Below are 17,453 nucleotides of genomic sequence, written 5' to 3'. Positions count from 1 at the left end.
CCCCCCACACACACACACTCCTTCCTCCCCCTACGACTTCCCTCTCTTCAGTATAGTAATACGACCTGTATATGACATATGAAAATGACTCTACAAGACGCTCCTAGACAATCTGCTTCTGAGAGCGCCGCCTCCAATGAAAGCACCCCGCGTACCAAGATCTGCGTGTACTGCGGGGCAAGCGGCGGCGACAACCCAGCTCACATGAAGATGGCACGTCAGCTGGGCGAGGCCATGGCGGCCAGGAACATTGACCTAGGTATTCTTCCCCTCCCTCTTGCCTTTATCACTGCATCTCCTTTTCCCATTCTCTTCTGAATTGAGTACTAAAACAAGTGGACTTCCCAGTGTACGGCGGCGGCACGGTTGGTCTGATGGGCGAGGTGGCCAAGACGTTGGTGTCCATCAACGGCCCGGACTCGGTCCACGGCATCATACCCGAGGCCCTGGTGCGGTATGAGCGTGATGACACCTACCAGACTGTCAACTCAGCCAAGCAGGTTGTGCCCGACGAGGCCGTGTACGGTCGCACTACCGTGGTCAAGGACATGCACACGCGCAAGAAGATGATGGCCGAGGACGTCTTCGCCGGCGGGCCGGGCAGCGGCTTCATCGGCCTGAGCGGCGGCTACGGCACTGTCGAGGAGATCTTCGAGACCACCACGTGGAACCAGCTGGGCATCCACGGCCGGGGTATCTGCCTGCTCAACGTCCAGGGTTACTGGGACGGCATCGTCCAGTGGGTTGACAAGGCCGTCGACCAGGGCTTCATCCGTGCTGCTAACAAAGGCATCCTCGTCACCGCCACCACCGCCGACGGCGCCATCGAGGCCCTAGCCAACTACAAAATCTCCGACGCCATCTACAAGCTTAGATGGGAAAACCACTAAGCGACGTTGTCGTTGCTGTGCCTGCCCGCACGCTTCTCTTTTCTTCTTTCCCCTTCCCCTCTCATTTCTGGGGAATGGGCTTTTTCACGTCGGTAGCCGTGCTTCTGCTTTCTTCTTGGATTTTTTTTAGAAAATAACAGAAGGGAAGGGAAGACTTACTTGTCCAACGTGGAGTGGAGCATGGAGTTCATTAGCGATCTCGCATAGACAACACGGGGGCACGGGTTCGCCTTTTATCAGACACATCAAGTGTAGAACCGCATTGTATACTTAAAGATGAAATCACATTCATCTCCAAAACCCAGATCCCCTTGCCACCTGTATATGGTTGGTTTGATTGTGCCCCTTTTATGCCCAGGACGATACGGCCAACCATAGTCAAGGGAAAAGGCTACGATGCACATGGCATGTCTTGAATATTTTGTTTCTTCATTTGAATGGATCCGTCGACGCCATAAGCTCATTATCCCGGCATTTTTTTCGTTCTTGTTTCTGTGTTGAGGTACAAATGTTTATGCATCTAGCTGTCCACCTCCATGCCGTTATCGGCGGTCTCTTCTTCCTCCTCGTCGCCCTCGTTACCGTCACCCACGGTGTCGAGCCAGTCCTTGACCTCGAAGTCCTCGTAGAGCTTGAAGGGCTCAATACCGGCGGATCCATCATTGGCCTTTGTGCCGGCAACACCGATTGACGTGTTCTCGAGCGTAAGCTGCTTGTCCTGGACCAGACTCTCCTTCAGGGCACGGAGGCCGTGCTTAACCAGGTCCTCGCGCGAGGCGTCGGCAAACTTGTCGAGATTGCGCTCAAGGTACGTGCGGGCCATCTGGCTGCGGGCGCCGATGGCAAAGGCCACCATCTCCTCCGTCATGCCCGAGGGCTGGAACTCGAACAGGTGGGTTCCCTTCTCGTCCACGCCGGCCACCAAGAGACCCACACCGTACGGCCTCTTGCCGTACATCTGCGTGTTCATCTGGGCCTTGTCACCAATCATGTCAACCAGCGAGCGGAGGGGCATGGCCCTTCCGTATGTCAGGCGGTGGCCTAGGCACTGCTGCTTCATAAAATTGGAGAGGACGCGTGCGTCCGACGTCAGGCCCGCGATCGCCAGGCCGCAGTGTTCGTCGACGCTGAACAGCTTCTTCTGGTATGACGACAATTCTTCGGCGTTACGCTAGATGCCAGACAAGAAAGCATGCGGACGTTAGCTTCTTGCTTGTAGTGTCTCGTGTAAACAGCGGCCGGGGGTGGCAGCGTAACATGCCTTGATGGCGCAGAGCACCACATGCGTTTTGCTAGCGATGCCCACGACTACTGAGCCTTGCTTGACAGCCTCGGCGGCATACTCGATCTGGAATATTCGGCCCTGGGGCGAGCTGTGAGGGTGGGAGGGGCTGGGTTAGCCACAGACGATGGACGGTGTCGTTTTTTTTTCTTAGGGGTGGGTATGGGGGAGTATCATGGCGTACAATGTGACGGAGTCGTTATCGTAGTTGTTCCTGAACATGGTGGCGGCTTCGGGGGGGACTGTTGTGTTGCTGGTGAAGGTCGGGAGGGTGAACAATGTTGGCGGGGCGGATGATGAATGACGGTCCAGGCCAGGCAGCTCCAGCTGCGTCGTCTTGCCGTGGAGCTACAGCTTCTACTACCCGCGGTTTTGCCGACGAGTGCGTGGGCAGGTCCAAGAGCAAGCCAAGGACTCGGATGAATTGACAAGCACGCAGCAACAGAAAATTATAGATGTTTTCTTTCATGTTACCTCTTGATAATATTGGCATCTCATATGAATAGTAACTATACTATTCGGCCTCCTCTCGAGCCTCGCTGTCGCCCTGCGGATCGTGATATTACATGAGGCATCTGTCTTGTGGGCAGGTAACTAAGCAGGAACGTTCCTGCCTCTTGAGCGTTTAGAGTATCACAATACTTAAATGCTGACCTACTGGCTATCTCTAACCTTATTCTCGTTTATTCCTCCTTCTGATAATATAGATTATAGATTCCTGCCTTTCCTCATTGTGATTGTAATACGAGTGGGCACGATCGTTCTTCTTCATTGGGTATACGATTACAAGACATCCCCTTCTCATAATTGTTGCATATGCCTTTTGAGCAGGTTGGATCGTTTCCGTTCTCTCTCCCGGGTATGTAGCGTTTCATAAGGTTTATGTACGGTAGGCAGATTGGGAAGAACAAAGGGACGAACAAAGTCCTTCTAGGACCATGAACGAGCACCAACACTAGAGATGGTATCGACGAGAACACTTTTGCTCAACGGGATGACGGCAACTTCTTCCCGAGACGATCTACCTCTTTTCCATGGTCTTTCGTCCCTTCTCGTAACCTGTCCTAAGACAGACTCACGTCAGAATATTATTACATCCTGGGATATACATTCAGGCAGCTGTTGATGAGTAAGTAGTATTGGAGGTGCTGGCTCTCCCTTCTCAGCCTTGCAGATCATTATAGTAAGGTGACACGGAATAATGAAATGCAGGAGGTAATAATGATACAGACCGCTTCGAAGGGTTTTTAGCTTATGCCAATAACGGATAGCGGAAAAAGAACAAGTAAAATGTGTATTAGGGACGTCGAAGAATGGCAGGAAACCTGCTCGTCGTACAAAAGGTAAGAGCCAAGATTGAGAGAATTGGTAGGTGCGAGCCGTGGACAAGGCGTTTTTTGGCCTTGGCCTTCACTCAGGCAAGGTGTTCTTTACTGATATTATATGCATACGCATATTAGCCCGGATGAGGACAGAGCAGAGAAGCTACTTGTAGTAATCTGTACAGAGATAACTATAATAATACGTCGTATTACGACGAGTCCCTCATTGTTTCGCCATCAATTATCCCCCCCTGGCCGTTGAGGTGCCCCCCCCCCCCCGGTCGCCTACGTGCGAGTACTCGTATTCCCTTAATATATTCTTCCTTCTTGCAAACCCCCCCCCCCCAGCAGGGGGGACGATAAAGTCTCGATCATTGAATACAACCGTGACAAGGCAAGCCACCGGGACAGAATTCTGTGTGATTTGCAACCTTGATGGAAACAACGACCACGCCTTGTTACTCTTCTTTCCCGTGACGACAGCAGCACGATAACGAAGAAGAAGAGGAGAAGGAAGGGCAAAAAAAAAAAAAACACCAATATCATGACCTCTTTTCTTGTCCCCCGCGATTTAACTACGACGACGACGACGATTTCCTCACCGCCGCCGCTAGCAAGAACCCACAATCACCGCCATCCGACAGCAACGAGATTCACAGAGATTAAATTCGCCGACACCAATACGTCATGAGCAGTGGGCGTGGCCCTGCCATGCGGCCACCCCAACCATTACCGCCCTCGGACTCGGTCGGGTCCCTGCTGGCAGCCATTGCCAACTCCATCTCCGACGCCATACGAATACTCAACCTCTCGGATAAGAGGCTTTGGGGCTTGGATGAGGTGGAGCAGCTGCGCGCCCTGGAGCAAGCCCTGGACGAGGCGCGCAAGGATTTCCAGGAGCTGTCGCCTCTTGTCAATGGACAGTTGATATACGAAGCCGATCGTACTCGTACGCTCCGCCCCTCTCTTATCCTTCCTCCCCCCCAGCTTAGAATGGCCTGGCTGACCGGAGGAAAACGCAGACGACTCATTAGTGGAGCTACGACAGCTCCGCGACCGACACGCCGCCCTCGTCGAAGAACTTCGGGGATGGAGCCGATCCGGCGGCCCCATCGAGGCGACATGGATGCGCGCGACGCTCCACCTGCGGCAGGACCTGCACCGCTCCCAGTGCCGCGCGGCCCGCCGCATATTCACCTCGGGCCAGGATTCCTCCGCCCGTTGCCTGGGAGCCTTCTTGGTACGCCGGGTGCAGAGGGCTCGCAAGGCCAACGGGGACGTTGTCGGCGTCGAGCACGGCGAGTATCAGCGACGCCACCTCGAGGAGCTGCGCACGTGCAGGCGCGTGGGTGGGTTCCAGCGCTTCGGCGAGCTCGACATGGCATTCATCTGCGACTTCTGCGACGGCCACATCATCTGGACCGACGTCGAGAGGGTGCCCTCTGCGCCGACGACGCACGAGGAGGAGGCCTCGTCGCCCTGGCCACCCGTATCCCCCCCGATAACCAACCCCATTACCAACGCCACCACTAGCGGCTACCAGCGGCGGCCGCAGCCATCACAGGCGCAGGAATCGTGGCAAGCTACCGCCCATTCCATGTCCCGTCACCGAGAGAAGCAGGTCGTCTTTGCACCGCTTGCCATTGCCAACCACGTGGCACCCCATACGGGAGACTGGCTGGCCAGGATCATCTGTCCGTTCTGCGAAGAGGAGGCTTCCAAACCGCTCGATGAGGACGACGACGACCAAGTATGGCGCCCAGACTCTACGTTTGAAGATGTCGATGCTCTGCAGGAACACCTCGAGTGGTACCATGGGCCAAAGACTGCCTCTAGTACGCCTGCCACCAACAGTTGTGGCATCATGTAGGCTGCTGACGACACATATATTGTGTCTCCAAATTTTCCTTTGTCACATTCATCGTCGATATCATATAGGAAGCATGTTGGCGTTCCCCGGAGTTTTTTTTTTCCGTCTTTTCTTTTCTCTGATCTCATCTATTTTCCATCGTTATTTGATAGAAAGAGACAAAAGGCAGACGTATGTCAGGTTTATACTAAGGGAAAAACGAGTTGTGGACGGCGAAGATTTGCAGTCGTTTTATATTATATCTGCTCTACCCACTCTCTTACACCATCTTGTTGATTTTGCTGCCCGAACGCCCTGATGAAAAGAAGAGAGATGTAGGAGAAGAAAAATGTGCGTGAACCACTATGAAGACAAGCGTAGTAAGTAGTAGTAGGAATAACGAAGCCTAGCCAAACGATGCCAAAAAAAAAAAAACAATCAACAGAACCCCAGAAAGATATGAAAGAACCATTACACCCCGCAAATACGAGACCAACCGCTTGCTTTTTATTTTTATCCTTCACACATCACCCAGGCTGCGCCGGGTGTGCAGTACCGTCTTCTAACCTTGGTCAAGGAACGAGAGGGAGAAGAAGGGTTTTGACAAGAGCGTCTCCATTAGAAGAAGCGAAACCAAACGAAGAGGAGGATGATGAAGCCGAGGCCGGCAAAGGGACCGTATTGCTTGAGGAGCAGCTCCCAGTTGATGCGTACGGCAGCGCGTCTGTACTTTTTGCTGTCATCGCGGAGGCGGCTGCTGATCTCGCCCATGCGTTCCAGGCTGTCGCCGCGGTAGAGGAGGTCCTCGATGTTCTTGGTCATGATCTTGGTGACGTCGCGCAGCTCGTCGTTGAGCTGGTCGAGCCCCTGGGCGGCGCGGGCATCGGAATAGACGGCGCGAGTCTTGGCCATGAAGGTGTCGAAGTCCATGAAGGCGTAGGGGCGGAGGTTGGGCGAGTGGACCTGCTGCGGGCCGTGGGTCGTGGTGAACTCCCGCGCCAGGTCCGACAGGTACGTGAAGGCCAGCTTGCGCGGGTACGACGCATCGCAGATGGTCAGGAAGACAATGTCCTGGTCCACCAGGTAGTGAAGCGTGTACCGGGTCCCGCAGTCGACCGACGCCTGCGACTCCGAGTTCCGCGTCAGCTTACGCAGCACCTGCCGCACCTGGTGCTTCACCTCGGTGAGCGACGTCTCGTTCTGGTCCTCGTCCACGGATGCGCACAGCATCAGGCCTGGTAGAGAGTCAACCATATGGTCCCTCCACGACATATCGTGCCGCCACGGAGCAAAGCAAGAGAGATGAGCAACGTACCATCCAGCCTTGATATCTGCGTCGATCGAATCATCCTTTGCGTCGGTCGTGTGTGTGCGAGTCTGTCGAGATGTTTGAGGTCCAAAAATATACGTGTCCTCGGCAACGACTGATGTGGAATCTTCGGGGTAGGAGGGCCTAGGGGTAGAGCTCAACTGTCGGGAGCTGGGTCTTCGTGACTGAGCCGATCCGAATTGATGAGATGCCGATGCTGATCAGGTTGTCTAGTTGCGGAACGGGTAGGTTGGTCCCGGCGAGAGTCGGGAGATGGATGATGGGGTTGGGTTCGGTTTTGAAAGTTCAATAAAACAAACCAGATGGGATGCATTGTCATATTTAGCGTCTTCTATCCTGCCAGGGGTACAGGGTACTTGGGATCGACGTTAGAGGCACCAAAACATGTTAGGTAGTCGGTCGGCCATGGGAATATAGACTACATGCCTTGATGATGAATATGTGCTGGTAGCAATTGTTTTTGAGAGTGGACTCTCGATTTGAAGGACTTTACCGTCGAGAGATCAGTTATTTGTATAATCTGTACATGTATATGGGCTCTCGGAAGCACAATGATACAAGTCGTCACTACCGCATCGCGCTCTCTTCCATTATAATTTTTATACCCAATACGTCAACGCATATGTTTCAGATGTACGTGTGTATACACGAAGACAAGTTTCAATATGGCTCCGACTTTTGTCCACGGGTAATCACGGAGGTGGTATTTTCGTTCAGTGCATCAATTATAAGAGCGTTTCCATCAAGTTCACAGACAGTCCTTGCCATATTCCAGCATCGATTCGTTTCACCACACACAGACATAGACGCAGACACAGAGAGACGAAACATTGCATATCGCTGGGGATACATGCGGACTCATTTGCCCCCACATTCATCAGACACATCGAGACCAAGCATCTGGACGTCATAGCCGTTCTGCTCGAGGTATGCACGAAACTTGGCATCCTCAGCCGTGATGGTGTCCTGATCAACGTTGGGGAGGCAGAAGAGGACAATGGCGGCCGACAGGATGCACAGACTCGCGGCCACCCAGAAGGGGTACTGGGCAGACTGGACGGCGTTGCCACCGGCCTTTTCGATCTGGGGGAAGACGTAGGTACCGACAAAGGCACCGATCTTGCCGATGGCGGCGGCAATGCCATAGTACCGTCCGCGGACGCCCGTAGCGCACGTCTTGGCAGCCATGAGACCGATGTTGTTTCCGGGGCCGAGCTCGCCGAGGGACATGAAGATGCCGTAGACGACGGCGAAGGCGGCAATGTTCTGGGAGATCTTGGAGTATACGCCGGCCATGATGAAGCCGACGATGGCCTGGGCGCTGACGCCGAAGGCGAGCGCGTAGCGGGGGCCGATCCAGTCACTGACGAAGGCGCCGATCATGGTCCCGGGTATGTAGAAGAGGTTGATGACGGTGTTCCAGCCGAAGACGGTGGTCAGAGGGGCCGAGCCGCCGTAGATGCCGGACAGGATGGTGGACGAGTAGATGCCGAACGCGTAGGTGGAGAAGTCGTAGAGGAACCACACGATGGACACGCACAGGAGCCTAAAGCCATAGTAGCGGAAGACGAGGATGTAAGGCGTCTTCTTCCTCATGCTCTGCTTGGCGAACTCTTCAGGCTCCTTGATCCTCAGACGGAGGATGAACAGGACGAGGGGGAAGATGACCCCGATACCGAGGCTGGTCCTCCAGATGGTGGTGTAGTGCCCGTTGTGGCAGGCAGCAGCGACAACGTCTGTTGGGGGGGGTTGGGGTTTCCACGGTCAGGACCATATGATAAGCATCTCCATGAAAGTACGGGACAGATAGCAGAACGTCACTCACACGGGACAAATGCGCCAATCACGAAGCCCCAGTCAATCATGGTGTTGGTGAACAGAATGAACCAGCGGTTCCTCGTTCCCTCCTTCAGCTCGCCCGTCGACTCGGCGCAACCGACACTGCCGGCGGGGTACTCGCCTGGGATAGATGTCAGCACACACCGATCTCTTCTCTTCTTCTTCTTCATCTTCTTCTCCGTCTTTCCCCTCCTTCCAGCCTCCCGAATGTATCGACAGTCATACCTCCGATGCCGATACCGACAAAGAATCGCCAAGCCGTAAGGATGTTGAACATGCCGACGGCGTCGCCATGATAGTAGGAGCCGGTCGCAAGGGCTGTGAAGACGATGAGGATGACGGTAGAGACCAAGAGCGAGTTGGTTCGCGACCAGTGATCGGCGAGAAAGCCGAAGACCAACTGACCAACGACGGTGCCGACAAAGGCGATGGCGGAGACGTAAGAATAAGCATTGGAGCCTGTAAAGACATCGCCATACTGCGCGGTAAGAGTGGTGTTGACGGAACCGATGACCTAAATAAAAAAAAATAAAAAAATTGGCATGAGACATGATATTTACTTGCCGGTCAGAGGCGCGTCGCACGCGAGCTCCTCTCCGTATCTCTCGTAATGCAAAGGGAGAAGGAATTCGACAATGTCACACATACGTTGTTCACGTAACCGTCCGAGAAGAGACCAGCACCGCAGGCAAACACAGGAATGACAGCTGACCAGAAGGGCTTGCCCGTGAGCTGGATCTCGACGTCATCATCCTGCCCAGGCGCACTGCCAACCTCATCCTCTTCGCGTTTGCTGAGATCCATGACGGGGGAGGGTGAGGAGGGAACTCTGGAGGAAGAAGTCCCTGGCGACTAGTCGTTGGCAATGCTCGGAAGAAGAAGAGGAGGAGGAGGAGAGGAAGCTTGGTCGAGCAAGGGCTCGCTCATCGAAAGGATACCTAGCAAAGGTTATGTAGCATTTCCCGTCGAGCGCGCATGGGGCGATTGACCAGCACATACGGACCACTTGCCTTCCCTTCGGAAAGGCCCGAGGTTGTGTGGATCATATCTCTCTGACCAGCTGGCGAACCACCTACACGTACAAGTCGTGAGATACTGAAAGATACCAGCGGCGTCTCTCAGGATCTGCCAAGCATTCCCGTAATCTAGTTCCCCCATCCGACTTGCCGATTACCCGAACAGCACAACCAACCCTGATGCGCGTGGGACAAGTGTTTTCTATTCCGGGCAAGCATTCGGGGTTGCCGCTGAATCGATGCTTGAACGCATCAACTCAATTGGCCGGGTCTTATTGCTTTGACCGTGCGACTTGTGGTAGATCGCGAGTCCTGTAATACGACTTCCATTCTCTGGCGAGGACTCTGTATTGCTACAGTAGTTGTAGTAGCAGGGCCAACTAGAAGAAGCATGCGTGTAATCGGTACTTACATGTACAATGTATCGTTATCCCCCTCTTATATGCGGTATTATTACAAGTACATCCCGCGTCCTCCGCTATTGCTCGAGCCCTAAGAATGGTAGAAGAGGCGATATTCTTCTATGCATATCCAACTGTTTCCATGTCTAACTCAAACCCGAAGAGCTGCACTCACATATTCACAAACCCTTGTCTCGTCTATCGAGGGCTTACCAATAAGACGGCATGCAGTTGTTAGCGTGTAATAAGTGATGTGACTACTCGGAATGGAGCGCCCAGTTATTAATCCCGTATTGATTCAATAGCAACCAGCTTCATGTTCACGTCAAGAAGGGCGGCCGCAGACAATCTACAGCTAACGAGGAGCGGTCAGACAAGCATGCCCTTGTTCTGAGGATACAGAGTTTCGGACATTCAGAGGGGTGAGTACGGAGAGTTATGATATTCTGACGTACCTTGCCCTATCATGGTCAACTGCATGTAACATTGGAAAGGATTAATAAGTAATCTGTACATCTAATCGAGAAGGCATTGTCAGCGCACGACCAGGGCGGCGTATGGCCAGACTTCTCAAGACATGTACGGGGTCCGATAATGGTGACAAGGGTGCCGCCACATGTGCCACCAACGACCAGAAAAGTGCCGAGGAAAGGTGACGAGTCCACTCCATGAGACCTTGGCCTGTGCGTTTTTCCTCTCTTACAGTTTGCCATTATCTGACGCGACCATCGGGAGGTGCGCAGATGCATTGGGTGTTCCGGCGGTACGAATAAGGGTACCTCGTCTATCGAGCGGTCTCGGTAATACCTCAACTATCGAATCGAGTAATAGTCTGCTGTCACGGATGGGGATGCATTCTACATCTCCGTTGCGTAGGGAATTCCAGTGTACCCGTGCAGATTTTGTGACGTTGATCCGGTAGTTGATGTCGGACTACAGATTACTCCGTACCCTGATAATCCTGACAGAATAACCCAGAGCCTTCCCGGATCAGATTAAACTGTCCCTCTGATGGTGTGCCGAGCAATCTGTGGCCTGTATAGATAGATGATATATACTCGCAATATAAACCTGAACTGACCTGTAACTTCGGGAGACCATAAGACCAAAAGTACGATTGATGAGTATCACCATGTGTGTAGACGGGATTGATCCACCTGACAGGATAGGATGCCATAAGAACTACCTTTTCCGTCGCTCAACTCAATACGCACTTACACGACGCAAGCCTATGCGCACTGCCATTCGTGCAGATCAATGGTGACTACGAAGGAATGACGGCGCATGTTGTTGTCTTGGGGGGTGTGAGAAAGAATGGCATCATGAGAGGACGCCCGGTACTGGGACAGATCAGATGCCAAGTAACAGTGTTTACATTACTTGACTAAGGGCGAGCGTGTCTGTTCTCACGACGGCATCACTCTCGTCGAGATGTGCCAATGACTCTGTCACAGCAGCTGCCATGCACATGCCCGGCTATAACATCATCGAGTACGCATCACCATGTGCAAAGAGTCAGAGCGACGATGGGAGGAGCGCCCGTGGCCCGAGATGTGTAGATTGGCATCCGGTCATTGTGAGTGCAAGAAGTAGAATGTGATGTCTAGACTAATCAGGATGAGAGCTAATCAGAACAAGATAGTCTCGTTAGTCTGAATTATTGATATTGAAAGAGAATAGTGATGAGTGAAAGCAGAGGAAAGAAGAGAGAAACTGATTTAAACGCCCGAGATGCTATGTGAGTATATGATGCGGAGTACACTGTACCTACGCAGTCGCCGGCTGAACCGACTGCGGGTTGCGGAAGAGGTTGCCCGGGTCGTAGACGGCCTTGAGCTCCTGCAGGCGCGGTAGGTTGCTGCCCCAGTACAGGGCCTGGGCCTCGTCAGCCGAGAGGCGGGAGTCGGCGTAGTTGACGTACATGCCCCAGTCGCCGGCGGACAGGGAGCCGGTGATGCTGTCGCGAACGCCGTCGACAAAGGCGAAACCGGAGTCCGAGTAAGGCCGGCTGGAGTCGGCCATGAAGTCGTAGAGCTGGAAGAGGAGGACCTTGTCACGGTGGGGGTAGGCGGTGGCATCGTTGCCGACTGCAGAGACGGCCGAGGTGGAACCGCCGATGGCGTCCATCTGCAGGAACCAGGAATGGGAGCTGTCGCCGGTCTGGCTGGCGTCGGCGACGAAGTCGGCAAAGGCCTGGAACTGGCTGAGCGTGACCTCTGGCAGAGTCATGCTGCTGGCGTAGAAGTTGTCGTGGGCGCTGTAGGCGGAGGTGGTGATGTCGACCTCTTCGACGCCGGCAAAGTGCTCGATGTACCCCGTCCAATCCATGGTCTCGACATAGCTGAGCGAGGCGCCCGTCTTCTCCACCAGCGGCTGCAACGCCGTGCGTAGGCCGGCCTCGGTGCCGATGAAGCTGCCCCCCAGCGAGTAGCTGTCGCGGCCGACGGTCGTCTGAAGCGACAGCTCCGGAGGCATCGTCTGGCCGAAATCCTGTATGTCCACCAGGGCCTGGGCCGCGTTCGTCGTCGTCAGGGCGAGCGTCGCCGAGAACACGGTCAGCTGTGCGGGCACCTCAAACGTGTTGTATTCGAGCTCGGCGACGACGCCGAACGACGCCCCGGCGCCGCGGATGGCCCAGAACAGATCGGCGTTTTCCGTCAGCGAGCAGTGTGCCACCGTGCCATTGGCTAGCACCACCGTCGCTCCCGCGATCCAGTCTAGAGCCAGGCCGTGCTTGTGAGATACCATGCCGTAGCCGCCGTGCAGCGAGTGACCTACGGCGCCCACCCCGGGGCACGTGCCGTGTGACAGTCCACGTTTCCCCTGGTTGAATAGCTCCGTCGCCAGATGGCCGAGCCGGGTCCCGGGCTGGACCTTGGCCACTCCCGTCGCCGTGTCGAGCGAGACGTTGTACATGCGGTCCATCTCTAGCACCAGATGGCCGTCTTCGCCGCCGAAGCCAAGCGACGTGTAGCTGTGACCGCCGCCCTTGGCGCTGACGGCCACCCCGTTCTGCGCTCCGCACCTCACCGCCGCGACGATGTGGTCCTGCGTTTCCGGCACCGCGATGGCCGCCGGATGGATCGGCATGCGGAGGTTGTATGCCGTGCCGTCCCGTGTCCATTCGTCGCTGTTGATGAGGTCGGTGGGCACGCCCGCATTCTGCAGACAGGTCACGACGTCGGCACGTCGCGTCGGCGCGGCAAGAGATGCCGACATGAGCGACAGCGCCGCGCCCGCAAACGAGAGGCGCACCATAGTCGTCGTTGCGTAGTTTGGATGTATAGGTGTTTTGGATTACCGGAGCCGGTGATGAGGAATCAGAGAGGCCGAGTGTTCGAGTGCGCGTTGATTGCCGATCTAGAAGAGCAATTCACCTTGGGACGACTGACATGCTGACACTCTGTATACATATATATATATATATGTATATATATATATATATTATGTATTATACACACCAATTGATGTCTAGTCAGTGTAATGCCCGTCTGCCGGGTTGTGTGGACATGTTGCACTGGCAGTGCATCATGGCCGGACAGGTCGGAAGAGGCTCGTCGCTCCTTGGCGTCGGCAAACATGGAGAATTAAGGGTTAAACTTTGTTGACCATGAGACAGCCTTGTCAGCGTAGACGTTTAGCAGCTCTCGTATTATCATACATCGGTATAAGTAGAGCCCCCCCGTCGCCAAGGGTCCGCGGGTACCCAATGGTCCATGACTCACGAGGATCCGAGTTGTCTGCAGTAATCTGCGTTAGTCGCACTAATATCATCCTCGTGGCCAGAGCTAATGCCCCGTATCCCCGTATAGCTTACTCCGTACTCCTAGTCTTGTTTCCTAGTCGGGCTGAGGCTGGCACTACCGTCTTACTCTCCGAGCAGTGCCCGGCGCGGGAAGCACTGGTTACACTCGTATAGGCCTAGTAGACGATTTATCGTTCGACTGGCCTAGTCTTGAAATGGGGTTGTCTTACGATATACGAAGTTCAACTCGGTCTTCGCGTTACCCAGGCTTGGATAGTTAGTTGGCAACCTGGCATTGCTAACCCTTTTCTGTGAGGCCGTTAATACGGGGAGTATTACACGTAAACTCGTAAAAAATCCCGTCTATTATTAGTACTTTCGTCTCAACCCCACATGTTATATTAATACTGCGGCGTATGCGGCCCTTCTGCCTTCATGCCATCTCCATGTCATATTCGGACACTCCCCACTATTCATCTCAACCCCCCCGGATCATCAGAGTCGTCTAGTAACATTATTGTTTACGCGAGACACTTTGAAATGCGCTTTCTACAGGTGGAGAACAAGTCCCATGCGGTCCTCCGGAGCCAAGGCTACAAGTGGCGCATTGGTATAGTTGAGTCGGTAACCACCAGCGAGTGCCATCCTGCGCTGCATGGTGCATGGTCGTCCTACTACTCAATACTACTCATACGATCCATCTCTCTACTTTGGGTACCATGTGTGAGCGGTGATTCGAACCTCATCCTAGTCGAAAATACAGGGTCCCCGTTAACCTCTGTCGTTTTGCTCGGTACTCGCCTTTTCTCGTGACATATCATCATGATTATATATTAATACTTCCGAAATTAGCGGCAATCAAACTCCCGTCTCTAGCCACCTTGGCGGGTTTTCGAAAGGCTAAAGCGGTATTACAACATGTAATCTGTACATTCATTCCATAAACATTGTCCTCTCCCAGTTGAGCCACATGCGCGCACAGCAGACAGGATAGGAAACTTCGCTAATCGGCGTCACCGCCAACAGAACCCTCAAGCGCAGGAGGGAAGGGCGAAGAGGAAATATAGGGTGAGACGGACCGAGATTCGGAGCATCCGGCTAACAAGTTGCAAGACTTCTACGAATGCATTAATCTGTAGACACATGTTGCAACACACCACTCGCTTCGGCTACGGCATGGCCCGTGAGAGGCATAGGCATGAGTGGGATGAACTTTGGGCCATGTCACAAGAAATAGTGTTGAGGGGCTATGTAAGATCTCTCAATCCCGAGCTGGAACAATGTCCACTCCCTTGAGCGACCCTTCGTCTCGCCACTTCTGGATATACTCAAGGAAGGATACAGTACCCTCCGACCACACCACGTTGCGTGCCCTCTTCTGTTTCTCCTTGGGGTCTGTAACCAGGGTAGCGTCACCGTGTCCGTTGAAGTAGCCCGGTGTGCATCCTGCAAGGGCCGAGAAGAAGGGGGCCCGTCTCACCACCTCCGCCGTGTGAGCTTCTTCAGCTTCCCTGGTGACCTCGAGGATTGCCCGCCGATCGGGGCCGACACGACGCTGCGCCTGTGCTATGATGAATGTGACATGCTCGGCAATGAGGCCTAGCATCCACACATTGTTACCCGTCACCGTAGCCTGGGAGGTGCCCGAGAAGAAGAGGTTAGGGAACCCGTTGGTGGCATAGCCGTGCAGAGTAGCGGCACCGCCCTCTTTCCACTTGTCATCCAGGGACCGACCGTTTCTGCCTACAATCTCGACACCTGTCCGAGTTGCAGGGCTCCCGCTCCCTCGTCCCGCGATGTTGTACCCGGTGCCGAATATGATGATGTCAAGTGGGTATTCCTTGTCGCCAACCACCAGCCCCCCGTCAGTTGCCCTGGATGGACCCTTCCCGTCCGTGTCGACGAGGTGGACGTTGGGCTGGTTGAAAGCCTGCAGGTACGCGTCGCTGAACGTCGGCCGCTTGCACCACGAGGGATACCATGGCTTGAGCTTTGCGGCCGTGTCCGGGTCCTTGACGAGCTTATCAACCCTGTCCCTGATGGCTTCCATATGAGGTAGGTCCATGATGTGGAATGCCTCGACAAGTCTTTCGATGCTGTCTGGCGCCGGGTCGACTATCCCGTGACTGGGCGATCCCATCAGGGCCGAATAAGCAGGCATAGTCGTCCACTCGTCCTTGATCAGGTTTTCCTCTCCCGGCCTGGCGGAGTTGGTGAGGAACCTGTTGGAATTGATCTGCCGCTGGTATTGCCACCCTCTGGTCCTTGCAACCTTGGACCTGAATTCTTGGGGATCCGTATCATGCTGTCCGCGCGCCTTGACATAGGCCTGCGTCCGCTGGATGACGAAGAGCTCCCCGGCGTACTTGGCGACTTCGGGAACGACAGCGATTGAGGTAGCGGCAGTACCGACGACGCCAACCCTCTTCCCCCTGAGACCTTCGAGAACCTGGTTGGAGGGAGAGCCTCCGGATACCGCGTAGTTCCAGCGAGCGGTATGGAAGATAGGCCCGGAGAAGGACATCAGGCCAGGGATGCTGGGGATCTGTGGCCGCGTCAGAACGCCGGCGGCAAGATAGACGTATTCAGCACGGAATTCGATTTCGATTGGTGCGGCCGACGGCCCCCGTCCCTGCAGGACGTTGATTGTCCAGAGCTGTACCTGGTCGTCCCATCTGATGCTTCTGACGTTGGAACGGAACAGCACTTTGTCGGATAAGCCCCACCGTGCCGCGATGCGTTCTGCGTACAATCGAATTTCCTCGCCCGGGGCGTATTTCTTTGTCGGTATGTATCCTGTCTCTTCAAGAAGGGGCATGTAGATGTAGCTCTCGACGTCGCAATGGAGGCCCGGAAATCTGTTCCAATACCATGTGCCCCCAAACCCACCACCGGCGTCGGCAAGGCGAATGTCGTCGGGTGTGGCGATTCCTCGCTCGATGAGACGGATGGCGAATTGAAGGCCTCCATAACCCGCCCCCACCGCGAAGTACTTGTATACGGAATTGCTGTTGATGGGTGACTCCCGAGCATTCAACGATTCATGATCTACCCATGGGTCTTCAGCTAGGAAGCGAAGCCGTTCTTCGTCTGCCCCTGCCAGCTGCACAAACTGTGCGGAGCCATCGGGCCTGAGTCTTTTGGCAGCTTCCTGGTCATACTTTTCTCGGATAGCCCGTAGCTTCTCACGGTCCACGTCTACGGGTTCCTGTGTTCCGATGGCCATGATTCTTCGTATCGGGGCGTTGCAATGTTCTATTCGTAGCTTGGTATGGTCAAAACAGTGATGGGTGTGTTTTCTTCTTCTTCTTCTTTTCTTTCTTTCAGTCCTCGGGCATGATGACGACGTACCTTGTTTTCGTTCTTCTAAAGAGGAGCCTTAGAACCAATACTTGCACATGCGTTGGCAGGTAGCTATTGACCGAACACTTCGGACTTGAGTGAGCCAGTTGGCATATATGCCAGTTATGTACTTAGACCGGGATCCCCTACTCCATTGTTAGGTGATAGGTTTCATCTCGGTAAGAAGGTGGGTGCATGGAGCTCGAGAGTGTAGAATTATCTCATGGCAGGCCGGCAGCAAACCAACGTGGTCGTTTCAACGACGGAGCACGCCAGAGTACGTGATTATGACATGCGAGAGAACGCGATCGCAAGTTCCTGTAACATCTTATCGGAAATCTAAACCCCGCAGGTGCAGGAAATACGACTATCTGTAGAGCGCTCGCTTGGGGTAGCCCCATGTTGCTGCATCTGCTAACAACTATTCGATGGCGAAA

General features: G+C 54.3%; 7 protein-coding genes across 7 annotated transcripts; 2 read left to right on the top strand and 5 right to left on the bottom strand.

Moving 5' to 3' along the window:
- Positions 1-84: 84 nt before the first annotated feature.
- GMORB2_2800 (putative lysine decarboxylase) lies at positions 85-890 on the top strand (the record flags this gene model as incomplete). The annotated part of the gene is made up of 2 exons (XM_035464778.1): positions 85-259; positions 349-890. The coding sequence occupies 2 exons, from the start codon at positions 85-87 to the stop codon at positions 888-890; spliced, it is 717 nt and encodes a 238-aa protein (XP_035319448.1).
- Positions 891-1,410: 520 nt separating this feature from the next.
- Positions 1,411-2,394, bottom strand: GMORB2_2799 (20S proteasome subunit alpha 6; the record flags this gene model as incomplete). The annotated part of the gene is made up of 3 exons (XM_035464777.1): positions 1,411-2,061; positions 2,170-2,263; positions 2,357-2,394. The coding sequence occupies 3 exons, from the start codon at positions 2,392-2,394 to the stop codon at positions 1,411-1,413; spliced, it is 783 nt and encodes a 260-aa protein (XP_035319447.1).
- Positions 2,395-4,181: 1,787 nt separating this feature from the next.
- On the top strand, positions 4,182-5,364 carry GMORB2_2798 (uncharacterized protein; the record flags this gene model as incomplete). The annotated part of the gene is made up of 2 exons (XM_035464776.1): positions 4,182-4,443; positions 4,517-5,364. The coding sequence occupies 2 exons, from the start codon at positions 4,182-4,184 to the stop codon at positions 5,362-5,364; spliced, it is 1,110 nt and encodes a 369-aa protein (XP_035319446.1).
- A 597-nt stretch (positions 5,365-5,961) lies between these two features.
- On the bottom strand, positions 5,962-6,692 carry GMORB2_2797 (vesicle transport protein SEC22; the record flags this gene model as incomplete). Its single annotated transcript, XM_035464775.1, has 2 exons — positions 5,962-6,578; positions 6,659-6,692. The coding sequence occupies 2 exons, from the start codon at positions 6,690-6,692 to the stop codon at positions 5,962-5,964; spliced, it is 651 nt and encodes a 216-aa protein (XP_035319445.1).
- Positions 6,693-7,531: 839 nt separating this feature from the next.
- GMORB2_2796 (Sugar (and other) transporter) lies at positions 7,532-9,316 on the bottom strand (the record flags this gene model as incomplete). The annotated part of the gene is made up of 4 exons (XM_035464774.1): positions 7,532-8,409; positions 8,499-8,633; positions 8,738-9,026; positions 9,161-9,316. The coding sequence occupies 4 exons, from the start codon at positions 9,314-9,316 to the stop codon at positions 7,532-7,534; spliced, it is 1,458 nt and encodes a 485-aa protein (XP_035319444.1).
- A 2,380-nt stretch (positions 9,317-11,696) lies between these two features.
- GMORB2_2795 (FAD/FMN-containing dehydrogenase) lies at positions 11,697-13,187 on the bottom strand (the record flags this gene model as incomplete). Its single annotated transcript, XM_035464773.1, has 1 exon — positions 11,697-13,187. One exon carries the CDS (start codon positions 13,185-13,187, stop codon positions 11,697-11,699), a length of 1,491 nt encoding a protein of 496 aa, XP_035319443.1.
- A 1,748-nt stretch (positions 13,188-14,935) lies between these two features.
- GMORB2_2794 (putative flavoprotein CzcO associated with the cation diffusion facilitator CzcD) lies at positions 14,936-16,900 on the bottom strand (the record flags this gene model as incomplete). The annotated part of the gene is made up of 2 exons (XM_035464772.1): positions 14,936-15,896; positions 15,954-16,900. The coding sequence occupies 2 exons, from the start codon at positions 16,898-16,900 to the stop codon at positions 14,936-14,938; spliced, it is 1,908 nt and encodes a 635-aa protein (XP_035319442.1).
- Between the last annotated feature and the right edge of the window lie 553 nt (positions 16,901-17,453).

This window comes from Geosmithia morbida, assembly GCF_012550715.1.
Source record: "Geosmithia morbida isolate 1262 chromosome Unknown scaffold_14, whole genome shotgun sequence".
Classification (NCBI taxonomy): domain Eukaryota; kingdom Fungi; phylum Ascomycota; class Sordariomycetes; order Hypocreales; family Bionectriaceae; genus Geosmithia; species Geosmithia morbida.
The sequence above is the reverse complement of the archived record's forward strand: the minus strand, read 5'-3'. Positions and strand labels throughout refer to the sequence as shown.